Genomic DNA, 17,579 nt, shown 5'->3' with positions numbered 1-17,579 from the left:
TATATAGCCTACCATCAACTGTTTGCAATTGGATTGCAAATTTTCTCTCTCACTGTTCACTGTATGTAATGGTAGATGGTTTCCTCTTTTCAGATTTCTCCACCACTATCAGAGTACTTCAGGGCTCTATATACTTATGCACATACTCTCCTGTTCATAAATGATTTTGTGTTGCTAACTTCAAATCTTATTAACATTTTACAGAAGGCATTTGATTGGGTCTGACACAAAGGCCTACTTACCAATTGTTATATAGCCTACCATCAACTGTTTGCAATTGGATTGCAAATTTTCTCTCTCACTGTTCACTGTATGTAATGGTAGATGGTTTCCTCTTTTCAGATTTCTCCACCACTATCAGAGTACTTCAGGGCTCTATATACTTATGCACATACTCTCCTGTTCATAAATGATTTTGTGTTTCTAACTTCAAATCTTATTAATAGTTTTGCCAGTGTCAGTACTCTCCATTCCTCTTTTTTTTTCAGTTGACAAAAAATGCTCGCATTGCTCACATATCCCAAGCTACAAGATCTTCCATAATCATTTCTTTGAGCACAGCCTGTGCATGTTACTGCCATCTTGTGACAAAAAAGGGGATGACAAAAAAGAAAAAAACTGATCTGTTTATTGTATTTCACTGGGGTGAGGACAACCTTATAAACTTCAATGCTGCCAAAACATAATCCTATCTTATCTCACTCAAGAAAGACCACATCTCATTCTCTTTAACCTTTGATAATACCTAAATCCCCACACAAGAACAAGATCGGGCATTTGATCTTGCACATACATACTGATTTTGGATTGACTTATACCTGTAGCCTGTCCTGGTATAATCACCTTATATCTACTCCTCTGTCCCCAAATTAAAAAAAAAAAAGAAAAAAAAAGTGTTCTTTGACAGTCAAGATGTTACTTCTCACCTCTACAACTCCAAGCATGGTATAAATCCCAAATTCTGGAATATTGCTCTCACATATGGGGCAGTCGTCAAACAATAAGCTTAATATCACATACTTAGAAAATACTACTCAAAATTATACAAAAAAGACTAACAAAGAAGGTTGAAGAATATGTTGGCAATTACTAGTTTGGATTCAGGAAACAGCAGGGGACAAGAGAAGCAATCCTAGCTCTAAGAACAGTTATTGAAAGAAGATTGGAGAAGAATCAAAATATTCTGATAGTCTTTCTTGACTTGGAGAAAGCCTTCGATAGTATTGACTGGAATCAAATGTTTAACCTCCTAAAAATAATAAAGGTAGATTATTGGAGAGATAGAAAGCTCATATTTAATCTTTACAAGCATCAAGAAGCCCTAATAGAAGCAACCAGCAATACAACAAAAACCGCAATAGCAAAAATACGTAGAGGTGTAAGACAGGTGCTGTCTTTCGCCCATATTGTTTAATCTGTACATTGAATATGCAATAAATAAACTGAAAGAACTAATAGAAACAGAAATTAAGATAAATAATTCCTAAAGAATAGAATTGATATTAACTGGCTACGGTTTGCGGATGATATAGCAGTTATAGCTGATAACGAAAACAAACTGGAAGAAATCTTCACACAGTACAGCCTAAAAATTAATTATAAGAAAACAAAATTATTAATTACAAGTAAAGCAAATCCAATGAAAATAAACCTGGAAATAAATAATAACCTACTACAACAGGCATCCTCTTTTAAATATCTTGGAAGTCTTATCACAGAAGATGGAAGAAACCAATCCGATATTAAAGCACGAATAATCCTAGCCAAAAAAACATTCTATAACAGAAGAAACATTTTTACCAGTAAAGGACTTAGCATCCAGCTCAAAAAAAGGCTAGTGAAAACATACATATGGAGCATTGCATTATATGGTTGTGAGGCCTGGACTCTAACAAAACAAGACATGAAAAAGTTGGAGGCATTTGAACTTTGGTGTTGGAGAAAGATGATGAAAATTAGTTACACAGAAAAGAAAAGTAATGAAGAAGTTCTGAATATAGTTCATGAAGAGCAGTCATTAATGAAACACATGAATAAGAGAAGAAAAAGCCTAATTGGACACCATTTGAGGCATGGGAGACTGATTACAGAAATAATGGAGGAGACTGTAGAAGGAAAGAGGCCACGAGGCAGACCAAGAATTTCATATATAAATAACATAATGATGCTAACTGGCACTAAGAGTTATGAAGAGATAAAAAGGAAGTCACAAGACAGGATGTTGTGATGTGCTGCTATATTTACCAATCTTCGGATCGATGCATCAAAGAAGAAGAAGATATGGGGCAGTGTACCAGAAAACCTCATTAAAATTTCTTGCTGCTATCCAGAAGAGAGCAATCCATTTAACTGGTTACAGTCATCTATCACACACTTGCTTCAGTCAACACTCTCATAGACTCACTGTCTCCACCTTATGTCTCTTCTACAGGTATTTTCATGGATTCTCTTTCACTGCACTGGTTGATACCATTCTTTCACTTTCCCAAAAGCTTGTAAACATATGAGCAGCTCATTTTTCACTGGAGTTCAAAATATACTGAACCTACTTCTTGTTCTTCTCTTCCATTTCATCTTCCTCTGTGTTTTGGAACAATCTTCTCCACACAATTTTCTCTAAGGACTATAACAATAAGGAACAGAAGAAAAAAAAAAAAGGGAGGAAAAGCTGTGCATGAGAAATGGCCAAGGGGGTGTCTGAAAGAAGACTCAAGACAGATCTTCAGACTCTCTATCTCCCTCTATCAATGTTTTTCTTCTCAGTAGCTATTCCAGGAAAACAGTTGATAGGATTTTATTTTATAACCCTTCTGCTCCCAGTAACCAGAATACCCAGTACAGAAGACTTTATCACAATACCATATATTTGAAGTGATTTATGTGCCTATACCAAGGCACATGAACCAAGCCTTACTATGTTATAAGAGTCATCCATATGTACTCAAATACATATGGATGGCTCTTATGGGATGAGAAAAGTAGTATGTCATTCAAATCAGTTCTGCACCTTTTGAATGATGTATACCATATTTACTCGAATATATTTGCACCACTGATTTTACTTTATGAAAAAAGAAATTAAAGTTTTGCATATACCTCTCACATGAAAAAAAAATGTAAACACTTTCACACGAGGAGCAATAGTAACTTGCTCCCTGCGGTAAACAACACGCTCTCCACAACAGCCACTATACTGCAGATGCAAGAAAAACAAGTAGTTTTTTTTGTATCACTGAATAAGGTACAAAGACATTTGCAGTCTGCATAATATATTTCTCAACAAATAATGCAATTAGAGACAACTGGGATAAAACGGCACTAGTTAATGACTCACATGTCGCCTCCCACAGAAACTATGCTGTATAGACTCAAGCAAAATCATATGTTGCACCAGCAAACACAGTATATAACTAAAAACTATTGTCCAATTTTTCGATTACATGAAATAAGTGTTTGATTGCATTTGAAATTTTCGATGTCATTAAGACAGATCACAAAGGCTAACTTCAAATAAAATTCTACCATGAATTGAAACATGCCATATAACATGCGTGTGAATCCCCTGTGAGCTCAATGTGGAAGTGGCATGCAAACAAGCAGCAATAAAATTCAACCAAAGGGTTGAAACTTTGTGTGAGTTGAGCCCGCCCATGCGACATGGAAGCAGTACACAAACGGTAATGAGAAGGTCAATCAGAACAATAAATGGGCAAAACACCACACCATCGTGAATGTGTTAAAACTAAGAAATATATATTGAATGTTGTTATGGCAGTTTCAGATGATATGGAATTCAGTTGAAGAGAATTAGCATTTCAACTTAACAGTTGTCGGCTTGCCTTTTCGTTGAGTTGTGCGATCTTTTATTAATGCCACACCAATCATATGCACATCTTCATAGCTGTTCTATCTCTACTGACTTACCATTGCTGTCTGTTTTGCACTCTGCTTTCACTACTCATTAGTTCATTACGTATCTCAAGTCTTTGCTTGAAATAATGGGAAAGAAGATGTTGCTATTTAGGTAGATGTCTTTGACGAGGCACACAAGTTAACCGCTCTTGAGGTCAGAAGTAGCAATAACGAATAGGAGATTCTTGGTAAGTCATATCCATTTTCAGCTTTTTCCTGAAAACTTTAGTTTCCGCATATATCTCGCACCACGAGTTTTTAGCTTCAATTTTGGGGAAAAAAGTACGAGTTATGTTCGAGTAAATATAGTAAGTCACTCTTTATATTTGACTTATTTTGTTAATTTATTGCAGAAGAAGCAAATCAGTGACTATGAAAAGACTGAATAAAAAATAAAAAAAAATGCAGATCATCAATTATTCTTGAAACCTAAAGTATTTTTTAATTTGTCATTTCTATATGGTACTTTTATGATGTACATACGTTATATTTATAATGCAATGTTCACAAATAACAGCATGACATATTGTACAAAATTAAACTGTGAATCATTGTCTGCAAACAGAATTCCTGTAAGCCAGAAAAAATTTATTTACTTTTTAGCCATATTTTACAGCACTGCTCAATGTAGTAGAATGAGTTAGGAATACATTGTAATCATTAAACACGTTACATTCAGGAAATATGTGAGAATTAGATTTGATGATAATTAGTGTAGGATTCCTTTTCAAAATATATTCCCTTTGTTATTTTTGTCTAGATGAGATAATTTAATGATTTTATTCTGTTTAGTATAGTTTTATCATTCACTTTTCTGTTTGTTTCATGCCATGACTGCAATATATATAGAACATAGCATACCATAAATGTTTTGCAAATTAAGATCATCATTGAAAAGCCCTTTGGTCTAAAGTACTTGTTAGCTGTATTAACTGACTTTTGATTTTGTCACTATCTTTTAAGAGATACTTGTGCCATGAGGTTTCTTCATTTCATGTGAAAACACAAGGAAATAAGTAAATAATATGAATAGCAAATGGGAACTTCATCAGATAGCATCTTGTGATAGACCTGTGTTTGGAGAGCTCCAAAAGCTAAGTTTAGTGTAGAAAAAATGGTGGTATTAGTTAAAACTTGCATTAGAATTACAATAGATTGTATTATGGTGGTAATTAGATTTAAGTTTAAAAGTTTCATTTAAATATAGTCAATATAATCTTTCTGCATAATAAGTTACATAGTGTATCATGTGGTACCAATCTGAAGCAGAATAGTGTCCAAGGCATCAATGTTAAAAGAATTCAACTAGAGGGACTTTGTACAATGCAATGCCTACAGATTAAGCCTTTTGTTTCAAAATGATACTGGTGGAAGAATTTGCTGAAAATGCTACAAAAGCGAGGATCAGAAGTGCGGGTCAGGTCACGAGATTGAAGTGGTGGACAGAACAGAATACACATGAAAATGCATGTTGGTGTAAAGGAAGATGGGATTGAAAGAGAGATTAAAACACAGTTGAGAGAAAGAGTAAAAGTGGTGATTGAATAATAGTATAATGAATGTAAAGATTGAGGAGTTGGCTATAATGAGTGAGATAGCACAGTATGCTGAGTGATACATAGGTCAAAGCGTGAGCTGCAGCAAATGCAGAAACATCTCGCAAGTGGTTCAGCTGATAATAATTAATATCAGCCGAACCACTGATAATAATTAAAAACAGAAAAGAATGCTTGATTAAGAGAGAAGAAAAAATTAAGGAAAGAGTCTTGTACGGCAATTCTGCCATAAGAGATGTGATTGATGAGAGCGTAACAAAATCGTGCTTCCTGGGTGCAAAAATTAACAATGTTAGTGAGGCTATTAGAGTGCAAAAGGAAAAAGTGAAAGAGTTAATTGTTTTGGTTGGAATGAATAATTTGAAAAGAAAAGATATTATTGTGTTTATTTCATGACAGTACTGACAATACATTTCATGACATATTGTATCCTTGCTATTTGAACTAGGATTATAGGAATCAAAAAAACATTGTGTAGTCCTTTCTGAGAAGCCATTGAGTTTCATATATCATTTAATATTTAAGAGTTTTTGCTAATTCTTGAGGTGTAGAACTCTTAAACATTAAATAATATATAGAAACCCAGTGGCTTCTTAGAAAGTACTACACAATGTCTTTTTGATCCCTATAATTCTAGCTCAAATAACAAGGAAACAATATGTCGAGCCCCTATCCCACATGCTTTAGACATCTCAAAACCAGTTTCCAGAATTCTTAAGAAATACAGTTTAGCGGCTATGTTTATTCCTATCAACAAATGATCATCATGGTTTCCATATTTCAAAGATAAATGATCCCCTCTGGCTCTTCCTGGCTTCTACCAAATTCCTTGCGACTGTCATTGTTCTTACTTAGGACAAACTGGATGCTCAGTGGAAAAGAGAATAGAAGAACACCAATCTTACATCAGCAACAGGAAATCTGGCATGGAATAGATATGGACCATAATACTCTATGGTCTGAAACTGTCTTTCTTCATCTGGTTCACTATAAATTTGAATGTTTATTTAAAGAAAGCACTGAAGCCTTACTTCACTATCCAAACTTAAATCAGAAGGCTGATTTAAGTTTGGATGGTGCCTCTCACTATCTTAAGACAGGGTTTCCCAAATTGTGTTCCGCAGAAAGTGAATAGGTGTTCCGTGATGTCAGTGACCAAGCTATGTATTTTTAAACAGTAATTCGGGAAAGGGAATACCGCTGTTTATGACCAGTCATAAAAATTGCCTGCAAGCCGATTACAACAATGGGCAGTGTATCCTCTGTTCTCAAAACTGAACGAAATAATATCTGTGTTGCGAATGTTAGTGACCAATCAGCAAGGAAGTATAAAGAAAATTTTTCCGCTGAAATTGAAGATCAAGGTAGTCTGTATCCGGTTCTCAAATCTAGTAATACTGAATACTTTCTTCACAAATTTGTATTTTAGGGTGAAAGTGCTTGTTTCGAAACCGTAGTGCCATGATTTTTTAAAAGTAATAGGCCTACAAATTTAAATTTTAAAATGAATAAGAGACAAGGGACTTTGTTTAATTATGGTGTTAAGAAATCTCTTATTGAAGGTGTTTGTGAAGCAACAGATAGTGATTCATCCAACTCCAGCATGCAAAAGCTATCTCCAGGATGTACAAAAGGAGGGGAAAACTACCAGCACACAGGAGAAAAAGTCTGCATTCACTCGTAAGTACTTATAATAATATTATCAATTTTTGGTGATCAGAATGGGATATGTCAACGAAAATCCACACAAATTAATTTAATGATGTCGGCCTAAGGAAACTACAATATGCTACAAGATTTTATTAGTCCAGTGATTGATAACTGATTTAAATGTAATTTTATATTTGTCAACATGTCACACCATATACCTAAGTGGACTAATTTTTATGAGCAATGTTAGTGACCAATCAGCAAGGAAGTATAAAGAAAATTTTTCCACTGAAATTGAAGATCAAGGGTTGGATCAATTATGGCATAATCATAATACTCTTTATGATTATTATAAATAATCATAAAGAGTATCATATATTTATATATATTTTATAAGTATTATAAAAAATCATAAATAACTATAAAGCTTTTTTTTTTAATACAGTTAACTAATAACTAATAATACACTGTGTCCTCAGTTATATCTTTGCTTGTTGTATGTATAACATCACATATATCTTACTGTTTCAAATCAATCCATTATTCATGTTCTACCTTGTAATTAACTAATATTACCACTGATAATGGCTTCTAATATTATGGCTGAAATATACTTTAAATAAATATTATTTACTTATTTCCTTGTATTTTCATGTGAATATAAGAAAGATTAGTTAATAAAACTCAAATGTTTAATAAATCTGAAATGTGTAGTAAATAACTTGTTACGTCTTGTTATTATTCTATTTGAGTTGTGGATGTGGCGTTTGCACACCACCGCGCTTGGCCGCACGAAGGAAGTCTTGGTTTCGAGTCTAGTCGGCGACTAGAGGAAATTTTTCTAAGCCTTTTTTCGACCGGTTCCCGAGTTAGTCGATCTCTGGCACGGGCAAGCAGGTTTTTCCTCCCGGAAACTCGGGTTTTTCGTCCTGTAAACTCAAGAAAATCGACCGTAGAACCCACATTATTTCAGGCATTAAATATATTGTGTTAGAGTTAGGGACCACGAGATGGCGGCACATTTGAGCCGTCTCCCTTCACTGCGTACCGCTTAATTAGTGATAGCCTTGGGCCATCTGTCTCTGATTGGGTACCAGTGGAGATTGAACTGCCCACTCAGTCTCCAAAAGTTAGATAGGGCTAAATGGCCTCGCCTACTCCCGTATACGGGAATAAAAAGGCGTTAGCTGATTTTTTTTTTTTTTTTTTACTTATTTCCTTGTATTTTCATGTGAATATAAGAAAGATTAGTTAATAAAACTCAAATGTTTAATAAATCTGAAATGTGTAGTAAATAACTTGTTACGTCTTGTTATTATTCTATTTGAGTTATGGTTATATTATCTATCTTCTATCTAACACTTTATAGCTTCAGTTATTCTGTTGCCGACAAATTTATAATAGTTTAAATCAACTGCGCCAGCCGGCAACTGAATCCTGATACACAATTAATCAACTCAAAATAATATATTGATCAAGTGATTTGCAGTCGTGGTCCCCTCCTTTTCTTTTGTTAATGGATTCCTCCTTTACTTATGCATGGTCCGAAATTTAATAAGTGGTAATTCAAATCTCAGAAAACGACACTCATGAGGTTTGGGTTAAAGAAATACATTTATTTAAACACTTGCATATATACACTTTAATTAGAAATTCCAATACTAAAGAGTCTGAACTCCACCCCCCCCCCCCCTTTAAGTTAATATGTCCAAAATGTCTACTCCAGAATCTATTCTAACAGTCTCACACTTTCTTTTGTGTTATTATGTTCAGACTCGGTTAATTCTCACAGAGTTACTCAGTTCCCACATAAAAATAGCACATGCACATAATTATATACAATCCTAGAATAGAGCATATCAGACATATTCCGTCTTGCAATTTTTAACATGGGATAATATTCTTGTTTATGCTCAGGCTTTATCCTCCCCTAAAATTCATTTAATGTTCAAACTAATTTCTAACACAATGTCATATATGTTTCTTCCAAAATAAACAGTTCAAAGGCTTGGTTCCCTGCTCAGCTTAAGCTTAGGATGGCACTAGCTTATTAGATGTAGACAGAAATGTCCAAAACAGTTCTTTAGACACTAAATGAAAGTTGATTATATGGAGCTTCTTAACTCTCTGGTTCCTATGCCTTCTTTGGTTATTATTCAAAATTAGTATGAAAACTTGCACCTTAGCGTTCTTGTCTTTTCTCGTAGTTGTTGAGACTTCCTTAATTACACTTCCACGTTTTCTCACCATATATTCTTATGGCGTCTGTGACATACTTCTGTTTTCCTCGAAATGTTCACCTTTCGCTGACTTATACGTTGGCATAACTAACCGACGGCTCTTTGTTGGAATTCTGGCCACATTCCTTCGGTGTGGCTATACTCGACACAGCACGTACAGCAAACAGGGAGATTGTTGCTGGGTACGGCGGCAAGCTTCGCAGCTATCCAGGACTTGGATCAGGAACCAGGAACAGAAAACAAGAGAGCGATTGAATCACGCACCGAAACTTATATAGTAAATGTGAGCGCCCTCTCTTGGTGACTACGTCATGCTCATAGCGGCAGCCGATTGGTCACTGCAACTCCGAACTGTTTTTGACATGGCTCTAATACTTATATCATCTTACATACATCTAATAGTAACATTTTAGCATTGATACATAATTTTCCCTTGTTAATTATTTCATAGACATTATCAACTTTAATTATGAGCTTCAAAATTCACTTAATATCTACAACTAAAAATGGTTAGACATAGTTCTGAGTTAGCAAAATGTACACTGTCTTTTAGCTTTTCTTCTGGAGGCATAAGTATGTCCATATCCTTGGTTTTAATCATTACTTTATGTTGGGTCGGAAACAGGATGACTCATCAAAAGTGAATCAGCACTTTTTCCGACACAACAAACTCCTTTATAAGCTGAATTTATTTTGCCAGCTGCCTATGAAAACTGAAATGTGTGTATACAACTTTTTAATCTCTCAGTTCATAGGTACCTTAGTAGTGGCTACAATATTTGATATAGTAAATGCAAAAAAAATTCCCTGGTTTAAATTAACAATTAATGATATTGTAATTAAAAATTATTTTTTCATGTAATTGAAGGGAAGCTCAATATATTCAGAAACTGCTGCCCAAAATTATCCAGATGATGTGTTTAGCTTAGTCAGAAACAATATTCCAGCAAAGAGATTAGGAACACCCGAAGAGGTATGTATTTGAGGTTTTGACTAATCTTTCTTTTCATGAAAATGTATTTTCATGTGATGAGATCTTTTTAAATTCAAACTATCATATTACTGTTGCTAACCAGTCTTCCATTTATGAATGGGCCATGTCGTACTGGTAGGATTTATACCATTGTTAAGTTTGTCTGAACCAGTATGTTCAAAAATTTGCCACAAAAGTACAAGTCATTTCACCTTGTATTAGAAAGAAGTATCAGAAATAAAAGAGAGAAGTTTTTAGCATTGGTCAGCTCAACTTGGCCAAAAATTATTGGCATCAGCAAAACCTGGTTGTCAAAGAATGATGTAGTTACAGGGATAGAATGTAATGGATATTGTATAAGTTAAGGGATATATATATATATCCCATATTGTTTCTTAGCCGAATAAGAAACTCAAAGAGTTTCTTATTCAGCTAAGAAACGATATGGGATACTATGGGATATTGCTCCACCTTAGACATGAGTTGCCTCAGCTTGCACTACCTTAAGGGTCAGTTGCTGCAGTATCCAGGTATTTGCTTACGCTTGGAATCACCGAACTTTATATAGTTTCTACTCTATTCGGCATGAGACTCTTTGAGTTTCTTATTCAGCTAAGAAACGATATGGGATATATATATATCCCTTAACTTAAACAAGTTATATGTCGCCGAATTGAAGCCTTTGGCTCTTCATATGTCTAATAATTTATTAGGATACCTCTCGGCAATACTCATAGAAGGGTGGTAAGTTCTGTTCGCTACAAACTTGATATTAACTAGGTCTACCTACTCACTGATGAGACCTCAATAAAGGTTGAAACCGGTCTGGATAGTGACCTTCTCTCATAATGTAGAACAGTAATACAGCTCCTAGGAGCTAAGTTCACATTATGGCTAAATATCAAGAATAGTGATCGGAGCTTGCTCCACCTTAGACATGAGTTGCCTCAGCTTGCACTACCATAAGGGTCAGTTGCTGCAGTATTCAGGTATTTGCTTACGCTTGGAATCGCCGAACTTTATATAGTTTCTACTATATTCCGCATGAAACTCTTTGAGTTTCTTATTCGGCTAAGAAACGATATGGGATATATATATGTCTCTTAACTTAAACAAGTTATATGTCGCCAAATTGAAGCCTTTGGCTCTTCATATGTCTAATGGATATTGTATTTTCAGAGAATAGAGAAAAAAATAGGGCAGGAGGAGTGGTATTATTAACGATAGCAGAAGAACTTCAACCAGAAGTTCTTCTGAGAGGATAAACTGAGTTGGGATTAAGTGGATGACTAGCAATATAAAGCAAGAACTACAAAAAAAAAAAAAAGCATTGCAGAAAAAATATAAACAATAAGGTGAACAGCATGTCCATGAGCAGTATAAAACACATGTAAGAAAGGTAACTAGTATGGTAAGGAAGGCTAAATCAGATTTCAAGAGAAAATTAGCTAAGCAGGTCAAAGTAAATCCAAGAGAGTTTTTTTGCTACATAGCAAGTAAGAAAAAGAATGAGGTGCATACATAATATATGATTAAAAAAAAAATTAACAACACATCATGGATGCATACAATCCAATTCCTAAGAACTCTGACCATGTACATAGAATCCCATTCCTTGAAGGAATCTCTGAATCAATTTCAAAAATCCTAAAAAAAATATAATTTGGTACTTACTTTCCTTCTAGTCAATTAACTCTCCTCTGTGTTACCTTCCACCAAGGATAAACCCCATTTTGCTCCTAGGTGTTTACCAGGTTCCTTGTGATATGTCTTCTTTCATATTTTGGACAAACAGTGTATTCATTTGAGAAGATGCTGCAATAACATCAGTCCTACATCCTCTATCCCAAAAAGTCTGGTTCTGGCATAGCATAGCATAGTGTCGACATGGACAACAGAATCTTCTGGTCAAAAATTATTTTATATAGATGTTATTTTAAATTGGAATGCTTATTCAGCAAGAGTGTCAAAGTTCTACATTGTCCTAACTTGAACCAGAATGACTGCTTTCTTAATAAAATTTAGGAAAAGTTTGATCCTTAGTCATTTTAAAAAATAACTTCTCTTTAATTGTATATTATTATTACGGACAACTCCAGGGAGTACTTAGACTCATCAAGGGAGGCCCTAACATCATGTCAAGAACAACTATTCGACATTCACACAGTATCTATCATACCTCGCCTTGAACTCATTTACAGTCATGACACCCACAACAGACTCTGGCAGCTTATTCCACTCATTCACCACTCTCCAAGTAAAAAACCTAGCTCTAACACCCTTGCTAACCACAACTCTTGCCCAGTTTCCATGTATGACCCCCAGTCCTCCCACTACCAGTCCTATTCTCAAAAATATCTTCTGAATTAATCATATAGAAACCCTTCAGTAATTTCAATGTCTCAATCATATCACCCCTTTTCTGCCCATCAACCAATTCCTGCAACCCACAAATCTTCAACCTGTTCTCATAAGGTTCATTCCGTAGATCTGCTATCATCTTGGTCACTCGTCTTTGGATCCTCTCCACCTCTTCCCCATCAAGAAGAAATCCTGGTGCCCAAATCTGGGCACAGTAGCCAAGATAGGGTCTTATCAAGGCTCGATACAGAGGAACAATAATCTGTTTGTCTCTGCTTGTTAAAGTATTTTTCAGCAACCAAGTGATTTGATGAGCTGATTTACCCACTTTTGCGATGTGCCCCCTAAACTTCAACTCCCTGTCCACCAACACTCCCAAATCCCTGGCCATGTCGATCTCCTGCAGTACGGTTCCACCAATGTGATATACTGCTGCTAATCTTTTCACCCCAAAATGCATAACCTTACACTTTGCCACATTAAATTGACATCCATTCTCCTTAGCCCAGTCCTCCAAACTATCCAAATTATCTTGCAAAATTTTGACATCCTGTGCACTTACTATTGCTCTACCCAAATTTGCATCATCAGCAAACAAATGAACAGTTCCTCTCAGATCCTTTCCTATATCGTTAAGGAACAAATTGAAAAGTAGTGGTCCAAGAACAGAACCCTGTGGCACACCACTACTCACATTACTAAATCACTTAAGGAATTGAACAACATAGATACAAATATAAATTAAATGATACTTTAATAAATATTTCTGATAATTCGGCAACGTCATGTTGCATCTTCAAAAGGAACTTACAAAAAAAGCACATGCACGCAGGCACTACAAAACAGTAACTGAGAATGAAGTGATGAAGCTATTGTTCTCCTAAAAGTCCTGATGGTGTTCTTGGCTGTTGAGCTGAAGGTCTGCTGATGTAAGCTTCCTAAATTTGGGGCAGTCGCATACAACCAAATTTGAGGTTTGCACAGTTTCTTAGGGCTGAGGCTGATTCCATAAATAGTCTTTCGAATTTGTATTTGCTACGGTGTATTACTGTAGCTTTCTTCCACCGTATTTTGTGGCGTGTATCCAGAGCATGGTCTGCAAGACCAGAATGGCTGTACTTGTGAAAACGGATGTAGTCCTTGTGTTCAGAAATCCTGATATTCACTGTCCTGCCTGTTTGGCCAAAGTAGGACAGTTTACAGCTGCAAGGGACCTGGTATACACCAGGTAGGTCTAGGGGAAGTGGTTGGTCTTTAGAGGAGCAGATAAGGGATGCTAATTTTCTGTATGGTCTGTAACAGGAGGTCAGGTCATGTTTTTTTAAGATTTTGGTAATTTTTTCCAAGGTGCCTTGGATGTAGGGAATGGTGATGGATTTAGAGTAGTCCTTGTTGTGGAGGGGGGGGGGTTCTGTGGTTTGTAGGTTTTAATATTTTTTGGGGGGGGTAGCCATTGGCTAAGAAAGTGTTGAGGATGTGATTTAGTTCAGTGTTTAGGGCCATGTCGTTAGAACAGATTAGTTTAGCCCTGTTGGATAGTGTTTTCACCACTCCATATTGTTGTGAGGGGGGGGGAATTGTTGGTGAATGTACCTGCCTGTATGGGTGGGTTTTCTATAAACTGAGAAAACCAATGTTCCATCAGGCTGGTGGTGACTACTGTGTCTAGGAATGGGAGGCTGTTGTTTTCCTCTTTTTCCAGGGTGAACTTGATTCTGGGGTGTTGGTTGTTTAAGTGTGTTAAGAAGGAGAGGAGTATATCAGAGCCATGTGGCCAAATAGCGAACACATCATCAACGTATCGAAGCCATATGGTTGGTTTTTGTGTTGGTTTTTGATTTAGTAATGCATAACCAACGTATAAGCCTGTCTACGAGAATTAACATCATCCATGGAGATGCTATCGCATGAAAGGCCCGCCAATACGGTAAAATGAAGTTGAAGTTGTCTAGACAATTAAATCGTCTAACTTTCCTGAAACGCTGCTGGGATAATCAGATAATCCCGAATTGTGTAAAATTCAAGCACTGTTTTGTTTCACAAAAAGCTCTCCGTATATATAACTGCGCCAGCTACACGTTGCTTCGCGAACAAATCACCGCCACGCGGTTTCTCTTAGCAGACATTAATGAAGCTATTCGAGCCTTTGAAGAAGAGCTTTCGTGCACTTTAAATCACGAGCTTTGATCAATTTTACATGACGTCTCGTCTACCGCTGCAGACAAAGAATTTGAAAAAATACGACGCCGACAGATGAAAAATTTTGAAAATTTAAAAAAAAATGTACCGTCGATCCAAAACTTCCTACCAACACTGTAATCAACCTTTCTTCAGTCACCCTGAAGCAACCAACGCGCTTTCACGTGGCCACAACCTCACCATTGCTCCCAGAAAAATACCTAGTGAGGATATTATGATCCAGATTGAATGCAGAATCTGCCAACTTCTACATCAAATCGCCAACAGTGTAAGACTGGATGTAGCTTGTTTCCTCTCCAAAGCAAGACCACCCAAAACCAACATATCCAACAAGGAATATAAAGCTCTGCAGGAAATGAGGAATAACAAAGAAATAGTTATCACCAAAGCGGATAAGGGAAATGCAACTGTAGTACATAACCAAAAGGACTACACAGGTAAGCTTAATGCTCTTCTATTAGATCAGGCTACTTACCTCCCTATCAAATACAATCCCCCCGACTCACAAATCAGAAAACTTCACAGGCTCCTTAAGAAAGTTACCTCTTGGCCTGTAGAAGTTACCAACAGATTAAAGCCATTTAACTCTATACCCCCCCCCCCATATTTACAGATTCCCAAAAATACATAAAGAAATACCCATAGTGGACGGCATTGATTCTCCCACATACAAATTAGCTAAACATTTGGCCAAAGTGCTCACACACTATACTGGCAACACACCATCACACATAAAAAACTCAGCCCACTTCAAAGCCAGCATAGAAAACCTTACACTCCAACATACTGACATAATGGTCAGCTTTGACATCTCCTCCTTATTCACAAATGTCCCACTCAAGGAAACTTTAGAGCTAATCCAAGCTAAATTTTCTCTCAATATCTTAGCCATATTTCAGTTCACAATGAACTCAGGCTACTTCGTTTGGCAGGGAAAATCCTACAAACAAATACAGGGAACAGCCATGGTTTCACCACTCTCTCCACCCTTGGCCGATTTCTTTATGTAGACCTTTGAAGAAAAAGTCCTAGCCTCTGCCCCCACAAAAACCTACCATATGGCTTCGTTACGTTGATGATGTGTTCGCTATTTGGCCACATGGCTCTGATACACTCCTCTCCTTCTTAACACACTTAAACAACCAACACCCCAGAATCAAGTTCACCCTGGAAAAAGAGGAAAACAACAGACTCCCTTTCCTAGACACACTAGTCACCTGCCAGCCTGATGGACCTTTGATTTTCTCAGTTTATAGAAAACCCACCCATATGGGGTTTTCTATGGCAGGTACATTCACCAACAATCCCCCCCCCCCCCCTCACAACAATATGGAGTGGTGAAAACACTATCCAACAGGGCTAAACTAATCTGTTCTAACGACATGGCCCTAAACACTGAGCTAAATCACATCCTCAACACTTTCTCAGCCAATGGCTACCCCCCCCCAAAAAAAATCCAAAAAATATTAAAACCTACAAACCACAATCCCCTCCACAACAAGGACTACTCTAAATCTATCACCATTCCCTATATCCGAGGCACCTTGGAAAAAATTACCAAAATCTTTAAAAAACATGACCTGACCTCCTATTACAGGCCATACAGAAAATTGGCATCCCTTATCTGCTCTACTAAAGACCAACCACTTCCGCTAGACCTACCTGGTGTATACCAGGTCCCTTGCAGCTGTAAACTGTCCTACTTTGGCCAAACGGGCAGGACAGTGAATATCAGGATTTCTGAACACAAGGACTACATCCGTTTTCACAAGTACAGCCATTCTGGTCTTGCAGACCATGCTCTGGATACACGCCACAAAATACGGTGGAAGAAAGCTACAGTAATACACCGTAGCAAATACAAATTCGAAAGACTATTTATGGAATCAGCCTCAGCCCTAAGAAACTGTCCAAACCTCAAATTTGGTTGTATGCGACTGCCCCAAATTTGGGAAGCTTACATCAGCAGACCTTCAGCCCAACAGCCAAGAACACCTACTTAACCGACTAGAGGGCACCATCAGGACTTTTAGGAGAACAATAGCTTCATTACTTCATTCTCAGTTACTGTTTTGTTGTGCCTATGTGCACGTGCCTTTTTTGTAAGTTCCTTTTGAAGATGGCAACGTGACGTTGCCGAAATATCGGAAATATTTATTAAAGTATCATTTAATTTATATTCGTATCTACGTTGTTCAATTTCTTAAGTGATTTAGTAATGCATAACCACCTTATAAGCCTATCCACGAGAACCACTGGTCACAGGCCATCTTTTGGACTCTACTCTTGAATAAACCACTCTCTGATATCTCTCCATCTCACCAACCCTATATCCATCCCCATATGCTGCAGTTTACTGATTAGAATTCCATGTGGTATCCTGTCAAAGGTCCAGTAGAATCACTGTAAACCCATTACACTTATCCAGTTCAGCCGTCACTGTGTTATAAAACGTGAGCAAGTTACTGAGGCATGATCTACCCTTCACAAAACCATGCTGTCCCCCATACAGTATCCCATTTTCATCTATCCATTCCTGTATTTTTCTCTTGACTACTTTCTCCAAAACCTTGGCAATGACTCCTGATATACTAATTGGTGAGTAATTTATAACAGCAGTCTTGGAACCTCTTTTATGCAGTGGAACTATTTTCCCCTCTTTCCACCCCCTCGGGATTAACTCAGACC

General features: G+C 36.7%; 1 protein-coding gene across 1 annotated transcript in view; it reads left to right on the top strand.

Annotated features, from left to right (window-relative positions):
- The window catches only part of LOC150094134 (peroxisomal trans-2-enoyl-CoA reductase-like), a 185,615-nt gene that overhangs the window by 151,470 nt on the left and 16,566 nt on the right, over positions 1–17,579 (top strand). The window contains exon 6 of the mRNA XM_090411729.1: positions 10,227–10,331. Coding sequence (XP_090267855.1) covers positions 10,227–10,331 — 105 coding nt within the window. The remainder of the gene's footprint in view (positions 1–10,226; positions 10,332–17,579) is intronic.

Source organism: Typopeltis vanoorti, chromosome 22, assembly GCF_054136105.1.
Source record: "Typopeltis vanoorti isolate ZY-2024b chromosome 22, IOZ_Tvanoo_1.0, whole genome shotgun sequence".
NCBI lineage: Eukaryota > Metazoa > Arthropoda > Arachnida > Uropygi > Thelyphonidae > Typopeltis > Typopeltis vanoorti.
This window is presented reverse-complemented; position numbering and strand designations above follow the sequence as displayed.